Source organism: Ambystoma mexicanum, chromosome 8 (assembly GCF_040938575.1).
Source record: "Ambystoma mexicanum isolate Mex_15411 chromosome 8, UKY_AmexF1_1, whole genome shotgun sequence".
Lineage (NCBI taxonomy): Eukaryota > Metazoa > Chordata > Amphibia > Caudata > Ambystomatidae > Ambystoma > Ambystoma mexicanum.
This window is the reverse complement of record NC_090929.1, coordinates 309706452-309727169: the sequence shown is the minus strand read 5'-3', so window position 1 is coordinate 309727169 and position 20718 is coordinate 309706452. Positions and strand designations below refer to the sequence as shown.

Below are 20718 nucleotides of genomic sequence, written 5' to 3'. Positions count from 1 at the left end.
AAGGGCTTGAGAAGCCTGAAGGATGATGAGACTCATCTCTGTTGCATATTGGGCTTCATGGTTGATTTGGGTGCCCTGTGGCAGCTACTTCGCCTTTCTTGATGACCCCTTCTTTAGAAGGGTATTCAAATGTTGATGAAGAATTATGAATTGGAAATCTCCTTTTCCCCCCATGTTTTGGGATTCTAGTTGTTAGAGGGTGAAGATGCTGATTTAAAAATCTGTGAAGCTTCTTTTGGGGCCAATACACTCCACTTGCACATATAGAATTATAGGGGGCAAGTACAGGCTTCATCTATGGGATGGTTGCTGTTCTTTCTATGTGTTTTCCTTATGACAGTACACATGTGATTAAAATAAGAATGAAGCTTGCCTAGATAAAAGCACACTGTAGATTTAATTAGGCCTGGGTGCCCTCAATTGATGGGCACCCATCAGAAAACTGATGATCAATTCTTCACAATAGAATGGGAAGAAGATTCCAGCCAAGGGAACCCAGGAAAGTCAGGGCACGTGTGTCTGTATGTTGAAAACTGCTAAACCACTTGAATCTTGAATTTATTTTACTTATGATAATAATTTCTTGGATGGAACCGTATGCCCTTAAAGAGTTGTAATCCACTACGGATCCATGTGTTTTTGCTTCACCTGACTGCTTGGAAGCTCAATACACATTATTGATGACATTAAATTGCCAATGGGATGTGCTGCTGTCAAGAGGCATACGCAGGTGGATCTATGAACTGGAGAAAGGTGAGTGATTTCTTCTGCGGGATCCCCTGAATCCCGTGAATAGCTGCTCTCAGAGGCGTCTCAGATTAGTGCCCAACACGATCCCACTCCCTTATTTATGACTTACGGTCCACCCTCCTCCGTCGTTCTCCATATCACATAGCACAGGCATGGCAGTACAGCCATCAGGGTAGATGGTGTACCAGCCACCCACAGTGTTCCCTCTCAGCTGCAGCTCCTTGCAGGTTTTTGCTCCTGCATAGATTGGGGAAGAGAGGGTGAGTAGAAAAAGCAAGAAGACTCAATTAAAATAATGTATGATTAAAACACACTCTCGGTCATTTTCTAAGCAGCAGTGCAGCATAGCAAGGTGCAAAGCAATTTGCGCATGGCTTCATCACTCTGGGACATTTAAAGTTGAATTAGCGTTTACACCGTGCGCTCCTCCTCCATCTTCACAGCACACTTCATTTTATGCATGGGTGAGATTTTCATGCAGGGGTAAAACAAATGGGTTGCTATGGAATCCATCTTCATTTAACACCCGCTACATGCAGGCAGAATCCATACTGGTACCTTGAAAACACTGCCTGCCAAGCATAACTGGCATCCAGAATTCATATATTTCCAGCAAGACGGAAAGTAAAAGTGAGGCGTAAAGGTGTTTACGCTTCACCTTTGCATTACGTTTTGTAAAGGAAAAAAATGGCACGCAGGGAAATCTACAACATGCAAGCACTAACATTGGTAGCCGCCTGCTAGCAATGAGCACTTTTTTAGTTTTTGCTATTGGGTGGTACTATAAGCGCTGCCTTTAAACTGAAACTATTGTCATGGGAAGTGAAGATAAGGGAGAAGGTATTGTGTATAGGGACACAAAAGCCTGTGGATGTTGTTTAGATATTTACCCACCTATTCACGGCCCATGGCCATGCGAGTCCCTGTATAGAGTTCCACGCACTACCCACCCCTCCCTGCCCAAAACCCAACTCCTGGGACCTCTTTGAGTTAGTGGTATGCTTTCTGATTAGCCTTGTGAAAGCTAATGTCTTAATTGCAGTTATAAACCAGATACTAGTGTATTAAATATGTTTTAACGAAGTGTGACTTTAGCCACTTGACTTATCAGCACTAAGCCTGTCCTTGCATCTGTTCCTCACACTGAATTTGTGTTAAAAGCAAGCATTGGCAAAGGCAAAAATGTTGGCACCTATGTAGGCATCAGAAAGGCATTGCTGGGGTACTGCAATAATATGCCCAGGCACTAACGCCATTTTCCAGCTATTGCTATTTTATGGCCAGTAGAACCATTATGGCAGTGCCCAGGAAATATCTATGCTGTGTTTTCACAAAAGCCAAACTCTTTGTTCATTGTTATAGGCTGTGTTGGTTCTGATCTCCTGCCCAAAGCGGGACGAGTTCAACAAGAAAACACTTTATGAAAAAATATGGGGCGGCTTTGTATTATATGGTATTCATTTTATTTATTGAGCGCTTTCGCCAAAGCACTTTATGAAATAGGTACATCGGTACAATAAAAATGACAATGATGGCAGAATCAATAATCAGAAACTAAGCAGAGGAAAGAGAAAGAAGGAGGCGGGTTTTAAATTGAGTACGGAAAATATGATGAGTAGAAGAATCACGACTGGATGGCAGACGAGCATTCCAATGCTTAGCTACAAGGAATGAAAAATAACTAAATCGAGAAGAAGCACTAGGTGGCTTAGGGACAGAAAAGAGAAAAAGAGAGTGAGAATGAAGAGTTCAAAGAGGAGAGTAAAACGAGACAAGAGAACAAGGATAAGAAGGAGCAAGGTCATAAAGAGCTTTATGAACAAAGCAAAGAAAATGAAAGATAAGATAAAGATCAAAAGAAAGTAAGGAAGCAGAAGGAAGAAAAGGGGTAGGTAACAGAAGAGCAAAAGGGCAGCTGAAAGAGAAGACTAATAGCAGAATTGAAAGCAGAAGTAGAGGGGCAAGATGAGACTTGGGAAGACCTAATAAAGTAACTGAGCAATAGTTAAGACAAGAAAAGTCAAGTGACTAGATCGGAAGTTTAGTAGCCTGAACCGAAAGAAAAGGACGAGCACACTGAATATTTTAGAGTTGAAAGCAAGCAGAGCAAGCAGTATTAGAAATATGTAGAGAAAAAGAAAGAGGTGTCAAAGACGACACCAAGGTTTCTAGCACAGGAAGGAAAGGAAAGGAGAGATCGAGGAAAAAGACCAGGGGGAGGAGGGACAAGAGAAGGGGAGGAGGAAGGAAAGAAAAGAACCTCAATTTTAGAGGGATTAAGATGAAGAAAGCGAGGCCATCCAAGACTTGACCTCAAGCAAACAAGAAGAAACAGTGTTATGAGGAGAAGAGGAAAATGTAGAGGAGAAAATATTTTTTTATAATCAGCGCAGAAATGACAGGAAAGATTAAATGAAGAGCTAACATCAGGCAAAGGAATGGTATACAAAGAAAAGAGAAGAGGACCAAGAACAGAACCTTGTGGTCCACCATACAGAAGTGGATAGGAGGAAGAGAGCTGACCAGCCCACCTTTGCAAAATCTTTCGGCAGATGTAACTGAGAATAATGTCTTAAAACGTTTGTAATAATATATACTAGCATTTGGCACAGCTACATATTTAATTCCATAACTTTGGTGTAAGGTTACACACATGCGTGTAACCTTATGCAGTTGCAAAGTAGTAGTAGTAAAGTAGCAAAAGCTGGCGTTTACATCTTGCATTTACCTTTCTTGCAGAAGAGGTCATCCAGAGTGTTCTGTTCTGCGTACGGAAAAAAAGAGAAATGTTATTATGCCATTTGGAAAATAGAAATGTTATTCTGTGGAGGAACAACGAATTGGGTGACAGAGCAGATGGAAAATATGAGGAAGCTATGCGAAAGACATAGAGGATGATTAATTGAGGTTCTCCAGTACAATATCCCAGGAATAATACATCACACAATAAAGAGGTAAAAGCAAAGGGTTACAAATAATACATTTTACACTGAAAGCAAACAGTATTTATTATATCTAACGAATAAAAAAGTACATTATTTTTTAAAGTTGTATTTTAATGATTAAATATATTTTTGTGTCCTCAAAATCATATCATCTTTATGTGAAGATTGTGGCTTCATAACAGAAATGCAGCTCATTCCATACATGAATGCTAACAAATAATATACCTTAAATACATACAATAGAATGATGTATTCAATATGCAGTCTGCACAAATATTAGTTTGAACAGTAATAAACATTAGAATAATATGTAATAAAGTACACAATCATGTATTATATATATATGTATATTGCTTTTTTTAATGTATATTTGGTTTATAAAAAAAACATTTACAAAAGAAAATCCAACACTCAAAAAGCCAAAAAAAGATTTAACATATATCACTCATATTTCCAATCTTAAAACAGGTGAAAAAGAAAAACTTTCATGTTTCATTAATCTTAAACCATACTTCCAACAAAAAGAAGAGAGACAGCACACCTTAATAAGAGACAGTTAACATTTTCCCATGTCATTCCATGATATATCCTTAAAAAAAACAATTACAATAGGCTTCACATTTCTCATTTTTTATCCCCAATATATTTAATGTATTATATATATATTAATTTCCGTCCTTTCCAAAAAAGGAATACATCATCAATTAAAAACAAGTCAATGCTATCTCCTCTTGACCTTTCTAAGTGGTTTTGACCCACTAATTATTCCTGTTCTTTAATGCATTTTCCAATATAAAATGAGAGTGCATGAACCAGATGTTTATTATCAGTTAATAAAGAGTATACAAAAGCTATGCTATAACCGCAAATCCTAATCAAGCGCAATGGGCAACCAGATATGTTATGGACATGGTCAAATAGACCATACAGAAAAAGAGAAAATGCAACACGTTTGACTCTGTGGTATGAGCAGATGAACACTTGTAATCGTTATGTTCTACTTTATATAAATTCTTAGTACAACTGATAACAAGTTTATACATGTTTGCAGCGTAAGGGAGACACAGACTTAGGTACCCATCAATTATGTAGAAAGGTTTATGTTGGAAATATAAAATAACTGAAGGTGTCTGCAATTCGCTTTATCCTCTCGCCCTTAATAATCTTGATATCCTATTTTTCTCATTTGGAGTCATTGTAAGTTTGGCAGTAAACGGTAAAAGTTTCGGTAATATAATTACTGCCACTTTCACCATACCGCTGAAACATAAGTTGGCGGTACTGCTGAGATATCAAAACGGTATTACCACTGTATTACAAGTTGGGAAATAACATTAGAGGTCATTTACATATGTCCTGATATAGCGATGTTGAGCTTGAGCAGCCAGACCGATTCGCCCCACGTGGGCACTTTGATTAACAAACAATACTGTTTAGCTGGGAGCAACCTATGACAACCAGATGATAACAGACTCAAGAGTACGTTTGTAATATGCCTGACCTGTCTGGCTTTCGTGTGACACACGCAACGTGTCGCAAACGCACATAGCACCACTGGAAGGGCATCTAATTGGAAAAGGGTGGCTACATTTGGTTGGCAACAAGCAGCAGCAAGTTTGTTGCCCGTTCAGGAGACCAACTGAGTAAGACGTGCCGGCGGGATCTGGATAACAAGATTGACAGGACCATCCTGAGATGTAAGGATGATTAACATCTGCCAGAATGGGCCAGGGTGGGTACCAATCTTGTGTACTACTTAGTGCACTTGACTAACCAACACAGAGAGTTGGGCAGAGACACTCATTGTTTTTGTTTGGCTTTGTGTTTCCTCTCTCTCGCACTAGACCACCGAGCCACATGATGAAACATGGGCCAGGCAGATTAGACTGAGCACTAGGATCCAGCATAACCAAGAACACCCAGGTTAGTGACTGTCTCAGCCATGCACAATTAAAGGTGTTTGTTTGGTATATGAGAGTCAAGCAGTTTGACTAATCTTGGGCTCTCTAAGAAAATCTTTTTGACAATAAGGAACTCATGGTGTGTTCTGAAACAGATTGTGCATACAAGAATTGCGAACAGATGCGCTATTTCCTGTCTAATTCATTTAATTCTGTAACAATGCTGTGACCCTGTACCTTTTTTCCTCAGGGCCATAACTACAATCTCCACATACGACACACCAATGATGGTGCAATAAGATATGGTGCACACGTTAATTAACACCAGAGAATAGTGAGTATATCTCTGTAATTTTACCCGAAGACTGTCCCTAAGAAACTGGTCACAAAAAATGTATGTCGCTGAAACCGGTAGACAGCAAGAAACTGTAACAGGGGTAGCACGAATCTACCGACTCACACAGTTTTGATCTGATAATCCTCCGGACCAGTAAGCTATAAAGGGCCCGGAAGCGTATTAGATATAGGGCCTCATCACGACTTTGACGGTAACCCTTAAATCCGGCGGTCACGCTATTACTGCCGGATTTAAGGGTCCACCAAATCAGGACTTTGGCGGATTTCTCCCCAGCTCTTGGCTGGGGGGAAATCCGCCGAAAATTAGCGCTATTACCGCCGGCGGGAAATCCGCCGGTGGTAAGAGCGTGAATTTTCCCCATTGAGCCCAATGGGGAATGGGGCATTCCCGAATGGGCTCAATGGGGAATGGGGAATTACATTACTGCCGGACTCTTGATCCGGCGGTAGGGCTAATACCGCCGGCGGTAATACCACCGGCGTTACCGCCAAAGTCGTGATCAGGCCCATAGTGTCTTCACACCTATATAGAAAATACTACCTTTATATCAAAAACTATGGCCCTCATTCCGAGTTTGGAGTTCAGTACCGTCCCTTACCGGCATGGCACAAATAGCGTATCCGTGCTGGCACCGGCCCGCTAATAAAGGACTATTACGACTTCACGGGCACGAGCTTTGCGCCATGCCGGTAAGGGACATAGCGCCATGCCGCAAAAGGGCCCCAGAAAGCCCTTACCGGCATGAAGCTAGGCACAGATTACACCTCCGAAACAGTCCAATGTGACATTAGCGGTGACTGTAAATAGCGGTGACCGTAATTAACGAACACCGCTATTTACGGTCACTGTTAAATAGTGGAACCGGAAATAGCATCATCGCACAGGAATGGGAAGGAGCATGGCGGCCATCTTTAAAAACACAATCCATTGCCATCCTCAGCACACAGGACCCCTGGGACACTGCAAATCGACCGAAAAGTACATCCTACCACCCAACAATGCCTAAAGCACTCAAGAAGGGATCTGCCCGCCTCCGAAAGGAGAGATTCAGCCAGGATGAACTGCAGATGCTCGTCGAAACCTTGCATGAGAATGCAGGGACAGTGTTCAGCAGCAACCTGGGGAGGGAGGCCATGTTGCACAAAAAGGAGATTTCGGCGCTAGTGGGCCAGAAGGTCAGTGCAGTGGGCAACACACCCCGCATGGTGAAGGATTGCCGTAAGCGGTGGGATAATCTGTAAATCGTACCCAGGCCCTTGAAACCGGAGGAGGACCAAGCTCTCCCATTAGGCTCACCCCGTGGGAGGAAACATGGACGAGCATGATTGGCCCGAAATCAACAGAAGGCGTAGGAGAGATGGGAGTGTGGCACCACATCTGCTAATGGAGGTGAGTGACCAAAGTAAAAACTGCTAAGCCAAATCTGATGAAAGTCAATGCCAATGTCTGTCCGAAGAGTGACGCCATGGTCGGCCACACACACACTCCCTGTAAAGTATGCCAAAGCAAGTGAGACACATGCCGATGCCTGGTGCAAGGACGTAACGTACATGACACATACCACACAAAGTAGGAAATTCCATGAGGCACACAGCGTGCATGACCTAAATTGTGAGCATGTCAGACAGCACAGTACCTGGCCAACATGAGTGACACCGACATATGGCTGCATTTACCACCCATGTATGAAATGACGTGCTCTTCCCAACACAAATGCCTATTGACCCACAATTGTGTGGATGTGCAATCGTCCCAATGTATGTATGATGCCTATCCAAACATCACTCATGCCGTCCCTCTCTTTCAGCCCCACAGGCAGTGAGCATGACAGTGAAGAGCAGGACACCACCCCAGCACAGGCCAGACCCAGTAAGAGGTCCCAGGAGGACAGCAACCGGCCGTCTACATCCAGGGGACAAGCCAGGGGGTGCGTGTCCCAGGAAGCAAGCCACCGCAGGGACACATACCACCTGCAACACCAAGGCCCGTGGAGGGCACACCACCCCCACCCCCACTCCTCTCTGTTCTGCCTGCAGACACCTGTCCGACACCCCGTTCGTAGGAGTCCAGTGTGGCTGGGGACGTGGCAGCCACGGCACCCTTCACAGTTGAAGACAGCCCAGATGACATCTGGGGCACCATTGAGGATGATTCAGTGGATGTTGTCCACACCCCAACACAATTGGCATCCCCCCAGGTATCCATGAGTGATATCGTTGATACCAGCACCCTGGAGCAGTCTGGGCAAGACCACACCCAGGGACATATCAGTCTGGTATTCAGTCTCAGGGAGGATGAGCAGGCTGGGCATGCCAGCCAGATACCCAGCACGGTCACAGGTGCAGCCGCAGGAGCACAGCGGGCTGACCTTCTCACTGCACTCATCTGAAAATTTGTGCAGGACAACCGTCAGGCCAGGGAGGAGTGGCGCACAGATTTGGCAGCAGTGGGCCGGTCCTTCACGGATAACACAAACCGCCTCTGCGAGGTGCTAGTGTGCATCGCTGATGCTTTGGAGGCAGGTCTTCCTGCCCTACAGCCTCAGCATGAGGCCAGACCATCCACCAGCAGTTCGACCCAAACCAGCCCGCTCCGCCGGTCAGTCCGTGCGCTGCGCCAATGGGACATGCAACCCCTGGCTCTGGAGTGCGGAGTGACTGTTCTGGCAGCCTCATGTTGGCTTCGTGGACTCTATGGGACTTGTGTGGGGGAGTTGTGGGGGAAGGGGAGGGGGTTAAGGGTGTGTGGGGGAGTTGCAGGGGAGTTGTAGTGGGAGGGGTGAGGGTGTGTGGGGGAGTTGTGGGGCAAGGGGGAGGGGGAGGGAGGAGGGTATGTGGGGGAGTTGTGGGGGGAGGGGGAGGAGGGTGAGGGTGGTGGAGGGTTTTCTCATTCACGTTAATATTGTTACTTTCAATACACCGGTTGTGTAAAAAAATAACCAGAATGGACATTCATCATTGCGCATGTGTCATTTAATTTTGCACAGTACATAGTGTACATGTACCCCCACACCCAGTGTCCTATGTCCAACCGTTATGTCACCCTCTGCGTACATGTATGTCAGAAATATTGTGCGATCATTGACTGGCGCACAGCACCTCCCTCCTGTGCATCGCCACCGTGATGATGTCCTGCCACATCTTCATCATCCCCTTCATCATCATCATCAGGTGGTAGCAGTTCCATGTCAGGGGACAGGGGCATGTTCCGGCAGATGCACATATTGTGCAGCATTACACATGCCATGGTGATCTTGGTCCCCTTCTCATGTCTGTAGAGGAGAGCCCCACCCGACCGGCTGAGGCAGCGAAATCGTGCCTTCAACAGGCCAAAGGTCTGCTCGATTACCACACGTGAACAGGTATGGGAACGATTGTAGTCCTCCTTGTGCCTGTTCTGTGGGTTTCGGACAGGGGTCAGGAGCCACGGCTTCAAGGGATAGCCACCATCACCTGCATGAGAGGGAAATGAAGGTAAATGTTTGCAAATTCATGTTGGACAACTGTACTAGTCTCACATGCCTGCAGGTAATCGGTGCCCGCATGCACATGTCCCTGGATGCATTGACCCCATTTAAGGTCCCTCTATGTGTCCTGCGCCATGGACTAATGGTGTGGGTTTCATCTTCAAGATGATACATGGTTTGCACTGACATCATGTTGCATGTACATCGTATATGCATACAGCAGTGTTGGAGTCAAATTAGTGATGTGCTGTGTTCTTTGAGATTTACTAGTATGGAGCGTCGGCAGTAGTCTGTACAATATTGGGCATTCTGCGCTGATCATTCCTATGGTGACATGCAGCACTCCTATGGGTGTGCCGACCCGGTGACACACTGTGGAATCCCTAGTTGGTTCAATTCAATGCACTCCCAGGGATGATTGACCTCTGTGGTGATATGCTGGAGACAGCAACATAGTGCATATGCACTACATGGTGCAGGATGGCCTTTATGGTGGGTGAGGACCGTTGATGAGTGGCGCATGTGTTGTGTGATGTGGGCTGGTTACCTGTTAGTCATGTAGTGATAGGTGTCACCCTTACTTCATCACTATGGAATTTGGGTGTCATGTACCATTTCTGATGCTTTGGGGCACAGTGTTCGGTGATGTGCACATTGTGCAGTCACATCAACATTGCCACCCAGGTGGAGTATGCACCCCCCCCATTCCCACCCAGGTGGAGTATGCATCAACCCACCTCACAACCCTGATGCACTGCCATGGCCCAGTCAGGAAACTCGCCAAGCAGCCAGGCACGTCGTCCAGCATGTCGCTCCATGAAGCCTGGTAGCGTGGAGTTCCGCAGGACCATAGAGTCATGAGTTGATCCGGGATATCGGGCACAGCAATGTTTGATGATCTTGCTTGCGTCGCATACCATGTGTACATTGATGGAGTGGTATTGCTTGCGGTTGCGATACACCACCTCCATGGCATGCAGGACCACCAACTCCACATGGGTGCAGTCGAGGGCACCTATACAATTTGGCATGCCTGCCAGTGCATGGAAGGCAACTTGTGTATCGAATATCTCCTGGGAAGTCCGTGGTAGGGATATGTAGTGCCTTGTGTGCTTGAGGAGGGCATCCAGCACTTGGTTCAGAATCCGGGAAAATAAGGGTTGTGATATGCCATGCATGTGCCCCACTGTGTGCTGGTAGGTGCCTGTGGCAAGGAAGTGGAGCACAGACACTACCTTCAGTAGAGGGGGGATGGTGGTGCGTATTTCTATGAGGCTCACTATGTCGTCGTGTATCAGGTCCACTATGGTTATGATGGTGTCCCGGTCAAGCTGGTACAGGGTGTGGATCTGCTCAGGGGTTAGATTGAATAGACTGGCTCTGATGCGAGGGATTGTGGGCTGCCGGGGTGGTAATGCTGGCTGCACTGGTGGGGCATGCTGGGCCTTTCTCACCCTCCTTCTCCTCCTGCGTCTCCTCTCTGGTGGCGGCTGTTGTTGTTGTTGTTGTTGTTGATGTTGATGATGTTGTTGATGTTGTGCAATGCAAGCAAGTCCTCCAGCTCCAGTAATGCTACTACTATTGGAATCATCTTGGTGTGGGAGGGGGTGTGGTGTGTGGGTGTGCTCCTTTTGTACTGGGCCTGACTCCATTGCCTCCACCTGTGCTGATTGTGTGTCAGTTTGGGACACTGCTCAGGGCTTTTTAGGGCATGTCGGCGATGCCGGTATTTACGCGTGCCGTTAAGCACTTTTTGCGGCTTCATGAGGCCGTTATTTGCATGTCCGCCTCACTTCTGATCTACTCCGGTTTACGGCATGCCGCTAATGTCGTGCGCGCGACCATACCGCTATTAACTACATCGTACTTTACGATGCCGTTAATAGCGGTCTGGTTGGTCGGACTATGCCAGATTCCTTTACCGGCATCGTTTTTCCCTTTGCATCAACCTCGGAATGAGGGCCTATGTGTTATACCTGATATTTTGGGTGGGAACAAGCCCGTTCTGTCTATGGGTTTATAAACTGATTTATAACACAAACAGGCCAACAGACTTTGCCATAAATCTCATTTTAAGTATAAATGACAGGAAATAGTTGAAGAGGAGCAGAGAACAAGAAATCAAAGATCAGTCATTCGCAGCCGAGAATTAGTTTAACCGATAGGTAGTTTTAGTGAGACAAACACCCTATCCTTGTGTCTTTTCAATGTATGGATATGTAGAGGACCTCCTCTTTAACTGTGAATGAATGTGAAGCGTGTTTCATTGCACTTATATTAGGTGTGCTTGCCCTTCTTTGTGTTAATACTTTACTCTCAAGGTGTACCCTGCCTACTCAGATAAAAGGTTCCCTATTGTGTAAATAAACCCTAGTTGACACCAGGAACTGGTAACTCCTTCACTATGGGTGAAACTCTGAAGAAAATGTAGTCACAGACACACATCTTTCATACCATTCACACCTCCCCTTAATATTTAAAAGGTTAATGGGGCACACTAAGAGTACAGATGAGATAACTAATAACTACACATCCAATCCCCAACCAAAAACAAACTACACTCAATGTTGAACCACTGGCCACAAAGCTCAACCACTACTAAAAAGTCTAAAAGTGACTTTATTACTAATCTACAATCTGGTAAGTGCACACCTTGTACTAATACTCATCCTTTGTTTGGTCACCAGAGCATGCCACTCTCAGGGGATGTCTCTAACTTTCAACAAGCTACTGGCAGCCCATCATCAACAGCACCAACTAACCATCAGACACTGTGGCACAGCAGAGAGAAATGAGCGTAAACACATAGATGGAGACAAAAAACAGATAAGGCCACAGCCAACTACCAGACCATGAATCAAGTCAGAAAAAAAAGCTAAAAAAAGGTTGGTAACACCAAAATGGTTGGAAAATCACTCGTTTAGGTCCTGTAAAACCGAAGGTCACCTCAGTTACCACAATAACACACAATAGAGTAGAGTAGAACCTGAAAACAGGCAAATTCATACCTGCGCATCACACCTGCAAAAACGCAGACTAAATCCTATCAAGATGCAGGTGACACACAAAGCTGTATACTAAATACTCGATAAATGCACCTGTCACAGTTTACAACAAGATGTTGCAAAGACAACAAGCAAGAGTGCAAAATGAATTATTGGCACATTACCTAGAGCGATGCTTTAATCTTTTTCAAAATAACCATAAGTGACGGAGGCGGCCCTAACCTCACTGGCACTAAACTTAACTAAATGGTCCAAAGGTACCTAAGACTTATGGGGTTTTTACACCCCGACCGGCATAATCACACTCAAAGACCCCATTTACCAGTACAAATTACATAGCCACACAACAGTCAGGCAATGTGCTGCAAGTTGTACACTGTGCTTTCTTTCAAACTCATTTTCATACGTGAACTCTCACACACTTAGAGCACAAGGCTGTCCTTTTACATAAAGCCAGGCAACACTTTAGGGCTCTAAAAACATAGCCAATGTTCTTTAAAAACAAATGATCAAACGGCATAAGTGAATAAACAGTACCATTTGTTTAAATACGTATATTAACTGTCTGTGTGGTTTGTTACACGCACCTGAAATTCCTCAAAGTTTTAAACACTACAGTAATACTGTCAATAACACCATAAGATAGTAAAACACTATATTAATGAGGGCAATAATGGTGTATAGTAAAAACACATTCCTTTCCAACTCATTCAATCCTGACACTAACACCTGGGTTCTCATTACGACTTTGGAGGTAGCCATGCCCTTAATAAGGACATGGCTGCCTCCAAAATCGTGTCCGGATCTGGGTTCCCTGAATGGGGAAATACCGGGCCATTCCGAGTATGGAGGGCCCAGTATTTCCTCCTTCAGGGAACCCGGGCCCGGTCCTTCCCCATTCCCATTCGCCTCCACCATAGAAACATTACAGAGTGGGCATCTTTTCTATTTGCTGTCGACTTGCATGCCACTCAGTCTAACGGCAAAATGGGGAGAAGAAACTCTGTCCATACTGGATTCAGAATGGTTACGCCATCATATAATCGAGTAAGGGAAGCCCTCACACCCATTTGAACTCCTGGGCCTGTCGATATTCTTCTTTATGAAAAATAACACTGAGCAGGCACACTCTGAAGCAATAGCCACTTCCTTACTGTCCCGTAATACAGGGGAGGACGCACACAGTCATCGAAGGGTCCTTTCCTTCGATACATCCGTCACCACACAGTTCATATCGAGTCGTGGAATCATTCTGGTATGTTATAACATTCGCCAGCACCCCCAACATTTGGAGGCAAGCACAGGAACACAGCAGAGCTCCCACATGATAAGACCACCAACAGTTCTCCAAGGAAAGGGCAAGGAGTAACGGTTGAGTCCATCGGCACAACGGTAAGGTTACAGCATGCATCCCTCTGCATAAATGTCATGAAAGGAAAGTACACCTGCCAAAGCACAACGTGGTCAGAGCCACCCTCTAGAAATGTCAAAAATAAACTGTGTAAGTGGCTGGGCTGAAGGGTGCTTGCCAGGTATACTTCACATCCGAGAACATTAAGGAGGTCCGGACTGCACTCCTTTTTCCCTGGGGGGTCAAATGTTCTTGAGTGTCTACTACCTGCTCTGTGTGAAGTGACGTTGCCCAGGGGGGGCACCACACCAGCACTGGTGCTCCACCTTAACAAGGGGCAGGGATCCCTTGGGATTTGGCAGGACTTGTTTGCCCTGGATGGGCATTCCCTGCCCTGGGAACCCCATCTTAGTCCTGGGCAGCCTCATAGGTTCTGGATAGCACCACTTTGCCATGTTTGGTGCCTCTTTGCCAGGTGACACCTTCCCTGCATTGGGCAGTTCCAACTCAGCCCTGAGCAGCTACACAATGGCCCTGGGTGGTGGGTCTTTTCTTTGTGGGGGGCAGTGAATCTCCCATCCTTAATCGTGCACAGCTCGCAGCAGGTAACACTTGCCTCTATGTCTATTCTTAGGTCGAGTTCTCCATGGGTCCTGTTCCTGACCATCTCGTTGCCACTGTTGGAGGATGACTGGATGCTGCAGGTAAGTTCATCCAAGTTCCACTTTATTAGGTTGACATAGGCAGATGACAATGTAGATGACAATGTAGAGGGGCTGGGCCCCAAATGGGTCCAGTCCCCAGCAAAGAGCCTCACTGGCACCCACCACCCAGGCTAGCTGGCACCAATTGCCTCAGCTGGAACCTACATTCACACACTAACATTCCATCCACACAGGAACATTCTCTCGTGATACCACTCACTCAGGTGCCATTGGGATGGAGATATGATATGATATGATATGATATGGCATTTGTAACGCGCCTATACACAAGTGTTTCAAGGCGCGACGAGGAAGAGTGGGTGGAACAAAGGGAAGACAGACAACGATCCTACTAGGCCAGGTGTCATTCAGACCGCGCAAGTGCAGGGGTAGGGGGAAGGGAACAAGTGCAAGGGGAAAGGGGGAGGGAGGAGTGCAGTACAAATAGTAGAATAGAAATAAAATAATAAATAAATAGGGCCAGCTGGTGGCAAGTGCAAGTTAAGTGCAGACAAGTGCTGAGGGAGCGGGGGGGGGGGCTGTAGTGATACAGAGACAGTCCCGCAGTGCAGGGGTTGCCAGGGAGGCAGTGCAAGTGAAGAGTGACTGGGTCCAGGACCGAGGTCGGTGAGAGTGGCCCAGTTGCAGAATCAGTGCAGTTTTGGTGAAGAATTTAGCAGGGGAGAGGGAGAGAGAACGCAGAAGTGAAGAGGAAGGTTTTGAGGTGCTTCCGGAACCGGAGATGGTTCTCCTCAAGTTTCAGGGAGGCAGGAAGGCTTGAAATTCAGTGAAAAAACTTTAGTTAGGAGAAAGTTAAGGTGATCAGATTTAACATAACAAAACCCCTGAAATTTAGCAATCGCATTTCGAGCAATTCCACTATGCACCCCCTGTTGCACAGCATATGACCACAATGATGACATCACTGATGACACCACTGGCGACATCAATAATTAGTTCATACATGACATCACTGATGAGATGATCTGGGCCCCAAAGAAACTAATTGGTACATCATGTACAGTGGCCATGGCTGAAACACAAGGCCAGTGGGTCCCAAAGAAACTTATTGGTGCAACATGTACAGGGGCCATGTACATGGGCCATGTAGAGGGGCCATAGCCACGACAGAAGTACATATGCTATAAGTACTGTGATTGTTTAAAGGGGCAAAGTGTTTTCTGTTTTTCAGTGTCTTCTGAAGTTAAGGTACTTCTCTAAGCATTTTAGTATCTGTTGGTTGCAGGTGTCCTGTCAGGTGCACCTTGCTGTATTGAGCAGTTCCTGTGGTCTGGAGTCCTACTCGATTAAGGACTACAGACCCGAGGATAATTAGGAGCCCAAAGACACTTATCGATCACCTATCGATCACTGGTTGTCAAACCATTGAGTGTACCTCACAGGCTTGAGGCAAAAAGGACAACATTATTTGCCATGAAAAAGACTGTTTATGTTCGAAACACGTGTTGGCTTAGTTAGGACACTGCATGCAATTGCTAGCACAGAAACACTGTATTCATTTTTTTAGTGTTAAAACTTTAACAACCATGTTAGGCTTAGCTCAGTATTTTAGATGTTCAATCATACTTCCCGATATAGCTCTTGGGTAGATGTTGCAGTCATTTTATCCACACATCCATATTCTTTGGCTGTCCAAATGATTATGCTTTAAGGTTGCAAACACTTTGATGTTAGTGTGAGCATTGTGAAAATTGAAATGAGCACCCGGTCAATGTGCAATTTGTCATTTGTGGGTAAAGCATACAATATTTTATCACATGCATATTTGTAAAATCTATAAATTGACTACATCCAAAATCCAAAATGCTCTTTGATTTTATGCAAAGCAGCTGCAAACTCTTGTTGGTGTTATCTGTTCCTTTCCCGTTTTTCATAGAGCTAGAAAGCATACAATAAGAAATCATGCATATGGTTATACTAGGTTTTAATAATGTGCTTTGTCATTGAGACAATTGAACCTTTCTTATGACAGCAATATATACTGAACATAATCATTAGAAATATTAAGTTATCTTGCATTTCTATAGGGCCCCTTGCCATAGTTTATGGCAGAAAAGCGCTTTTCCTATCAGAGAAGCAAAGGCGTAGTATGATGAAACATTCACTAGTGGCAGAGAGTAGCAAAGTTGGGCATATAGTTGGGATGAAGGCGAAAGATAGATAAGATGCTCAGGAAGGCATGAGAAGGAAACGCTGGAGGAAGGCATGAGAAGGAAAAGCTGGAGGAGCTATGTGTATAATGGGCTTAATTTATCATGGGACTGTAACTGTATGCTATGGGGCATAGATCCGAAAGGAGAGATCGATGTAGAAGAGGTTTGCTGGGCCTGGGATAAGTCTGGAATTTACTCACTGTACAGTGAGCATGGGGATGTTGAAACCATACTCAGTAAAACACAAACAAAAAATCCCATCTTCTTACTTCTTTAGGCCCTCAAAATTTGGGAGGGGTTTTATGTCAGAAACCCAAATTTGTCAAGTTTACAAAAGCTGCCAGAAAAGCGGGTGGGGGGGTATTATTTTTTTTGGTTTGCTCATTTATGTCATAGTTACCAAAACCCTATGCTTGGGCTTTTGTGCAAAGTGCTCAAGGTCTACGGCTTAGCTGTAGCCAGACCTTTGAACCTTCCACAGTATTCTGGTGAGCAGAGGCATGTAGAAAACATGCCCATGAATACACAGTATCCGAAGGCTCTCTACATACCCCACTAAGCCACAAACAGCAAAGTTGTATAGATGGGAAAGCTGGAAAGAAATATGGGCACATTTAACTGGAGTTTGGGATTTTGACCACAGCTTCCTTGGGAGCAGAATTCCCAGCCCAGTCTTCCTGGAGGCTCCTGAGTCCTGCTGGTGCCTATAATGTAATGGTCATATTTGTGTGTCAAGCAGCAACCCTCTTAGGCTGAGGCTGGGCAATGATGGGAGTTACGTTACATAATTTTGCATTTGATTAGAAGTCTTCCCCTGGACTGCTGTCCTGTTAATAGAGAGCATCTTGTGAATGTGAGGTCAAAACAACGGTGTATGGTCTAGTCTACAGGTTAAATTTCCAAGTCCACACTTCTAGTTTTTCTTTTACTTGTTTAGTGGGTTGGTACCTGCTGTCTTGTGGCTGATTCAAAGGTGCTTGAAAATTTGTCATTTGAAGAAAAACAGACACCTCATCAGTGTAGGCACATAGCAAAACATGCCATCGCTAGGCATTCCAAACAAATAATGATGCAGCTCAGGTAGCATGTCACATACCCACACACACACCGGCCCCCAACTGCCCCAGGCTCACTGTTTCTGCTTTGAAGTCTTCTGCTGCTCTTGGGGTTGACTGATTTCAAGTTGTAAATGGCTGCTTTTTGTAGTCCAAGGCTCTAGGTTTTTAAAGGCAAGAGACTCCACCCCCTCACAACCTTCCTTCACTCTGCCGTGGGGCAAATTGCTGTTTCCTTTTATTAAGATGTGCCATTCCTAAATTAATTAAGACAATTAAGACTTGTTATCTCTGTTGGCCATAGGAAGGAAGATTTGGGTCCTTTTTGGTAGAAGAGTGATGACTCATCCTTTGGTGGCTTACACAAACAGATTTTTTTAAATTGTATTTATTTATTTATTTATTTATTTATTTATTTTACTTGACCAAACCCTAGGCTTGTGCTTGGTCAGACCTTTGGGTCTTCCACAGTGTCATGGCAATTCTGGGCATGTTGTAGCCCTATGAAGAAAACACAGGAGGTAATGCCCTTCTTCTTAATTTCCTAGGGCCCCCAGCAACATTTGAGTGGATTTGCATGCCAGAAATCCGAATTTGCCAATTTTGAAGCTGCTCCCTGAAAAGCAGGCAAAACATTGCATTTATGTGGGGGGTTTCTTCTGGAATGCCACGATTACCAAAAGGATAGTTTTGTGGGGGACCAAAACCCTAGGCTTGTGCTTCTGGGCAGAGTGCTTAAGGACACAGAGCATGTCGTTGGCTCTGCATTGGTCAGACTTTTGAGTGTTCCAGTGTCATGGTGAGCCTGGGCATGCTGTTGCCCTAACTATGTTATTTTTATCTTAAAAAGGGTTTGGCTCAGTTTAAAACCAAAGATCTATTTCTTCTATGAGCATCAAGGCTATGTTTAATTGTCAGAGATGCAGAGAGAGATATATCATAGGGATAGAGGGTGAGAGAGGGACAAGAGAAGAAGACACACACAGCTATAGGCGCTCATTATAAGTTACCCGGTATCCTGCCGTAAATCTGGCAGGGTACCGGAAAAATGACCTACCATGACCAGTGCCTGAGATCCCAGTATTACCGGCATATTCCAGGTGCCGGCAACAGCACTAAAAACCTCCATTCCATGGAGTCCAAAAGGACCTTCATCAGTGAAACAGACTGCCTGAGGGTGTCATGAATTCACTATGACATGGTGTGCACTGCTCAATGTATCACTTCACAAGGAACCACCCACATGAAAGGCACCAGCTACAACTGTCACCATTAGGACAGGAGAGCTTCAACAATTAGAGGCATTTTGAACAAGGCTAAAAGACTGGCTTAGTACATATTTTTGGAGTTTTCACAGTTTCAGCTACTAAGCGCCAAGCTGGCAGTTCTGCTTTACCACAAGTTTAAATTATGTTAAAGTATAGTGAAGCTTTAAGTTGTAATCATAACAGTCATGTTTCCTTTTCCGAAAATCCTGCAGAATTTCGTATAGATTTTTCTGTAGAGGTTATCATTCATTTTACGGATTGTAGGTGTATCTTTAGGATAACCAGGAAGATGAAGGTAATTTTCATTTGCAATTCCAGGGTCAGTTGGTGTGTATCATTGATGATTTCCTTTTGTCAATGACCTCTGCTGGAAAATTGGGGAAGAATGTGAATTATCCGGTTTTGGCTGTAGTCACTAGTCACTATTTACCATTTTACTCCCCAGGGGCAGAGGTAATTTTATGATACCACTATGTCATGGAAAGTAGTTCAGGGATTGTCCTCCCATCCTTCCTGCACTGAACTTAGGGGACCCCTAACAGGATGACCAGAACACCATCTTCTCCTTGAATAACTTTATGGACAGCCTGTCACGTCTAATACTAAGGTTTCGATAGAGAACATTTGAAGATTATTCGCTAAACCCTGGGCTCTTTAGAAACATATTTATTTATTTTATTTATTGTTTGATTGTTAGGTGCTTATACAGGAAGTAAATACTGTTTCAAAGCACCCACAGTGCACCAGGGAGGGGACATGGGGAAGTGAAACAGTTAAACAATTAAGCCACAAAAATACCCCAAATCAATGCACATGTCTAAAAAAAGGACCGATTCTAGTATAACATCAAACAAGATAATTATGGGTTCATGGAACACTTGTGGCTTCTCACATTTTATGAGGCCTTTGGATATAAACTTGGGAGAGTTTGATATCCTGTGCCTCCAGGAGACCTGGGTGCGGCAACAACCTGCAATTGACGGCTGCGAGATTGCTTTGTCGTCGGCAATCAAAGGACCGACCGCTCGCCCTCCGGGCTGGTTTGACCTGTGCAGTTAGAACAGGAAGAAACTTGGAGATCGAAAAAATCCTGGTTAAAGAGCCTTTGATTTTGGCAATTGTGATCCTTCACAGAGGAAACGCAGTCAGAATAAAAGAAAGGAGAAACAAATGGTATCTGCTGCTTAACTTTTATTGGAACCCAAAAGAAGTAGCGGACATCGCCTTCATAACCACGATCGAAAAAATATTAGACTCCAAGATCAGCCAAGCAATTATATGCGGCAACCTGAACACAACATTCAATTGTAAAGATCTAAAGAAGGAGGAACAGTGGCAAACATAGAAGCAGCAAGACAAGAAAAAAACAAGTACAAACGTTGGCTAAAATCCCACCAAATCAACTTATACCAAAAGGATTCAGAAATGTTTTTATCGACATTAAGCCTCTGGTCACTGATTAACACAAAGGGAAGAGAAACGCAAGAGGCAATATCAAACCATGTGCCCAAAAAAAGATTGATTGCGTACTTCTCGAAGTTGTTTAAACTTTCAAAGGCCACGTCCATCGCCCCACCAAAGAAACCTAAAACGTGGGACGTCGAACAAAACACATAGGCAATATGTGATAAGATCGCCAAACTGAAAACATTGCAAGCTACAGGACCGGATGGGATCTGAAACGTAAATCTAAAATCAAACGCTGAAGATTTGGCTGTCTTGATTGGAGAAATCTTCCAAA

At 44.6% G+C, this 20718-nt stretch overlaps 1 protein-coding gene across 1 annotated transcript in view; it reads right to left on the bottom strand.

The window, feature by feature from the left end:
- LOC138471867 (ficolin-1-like) overlaps window positions 1–20718 on the bottom strand; it is a 323001-nt gene that overhangs the window by 102518 nt on the left and 199765 nt on the right. The window contains exons 6-7 of the mRNA XM_069609726.1: window positions 3479–3514; window positions 860–987 (exon numbers count right to left, since the gene is read on the bottom strand). Coding sequence (XP_069465827.1) covers window positions 860–987; window positions 3479–3514 — 164 coding nt within the window. The remainder of the gene's footprint in view (window positions 1–859; window positions 988–3478; window positions 3515–20718) is intronic.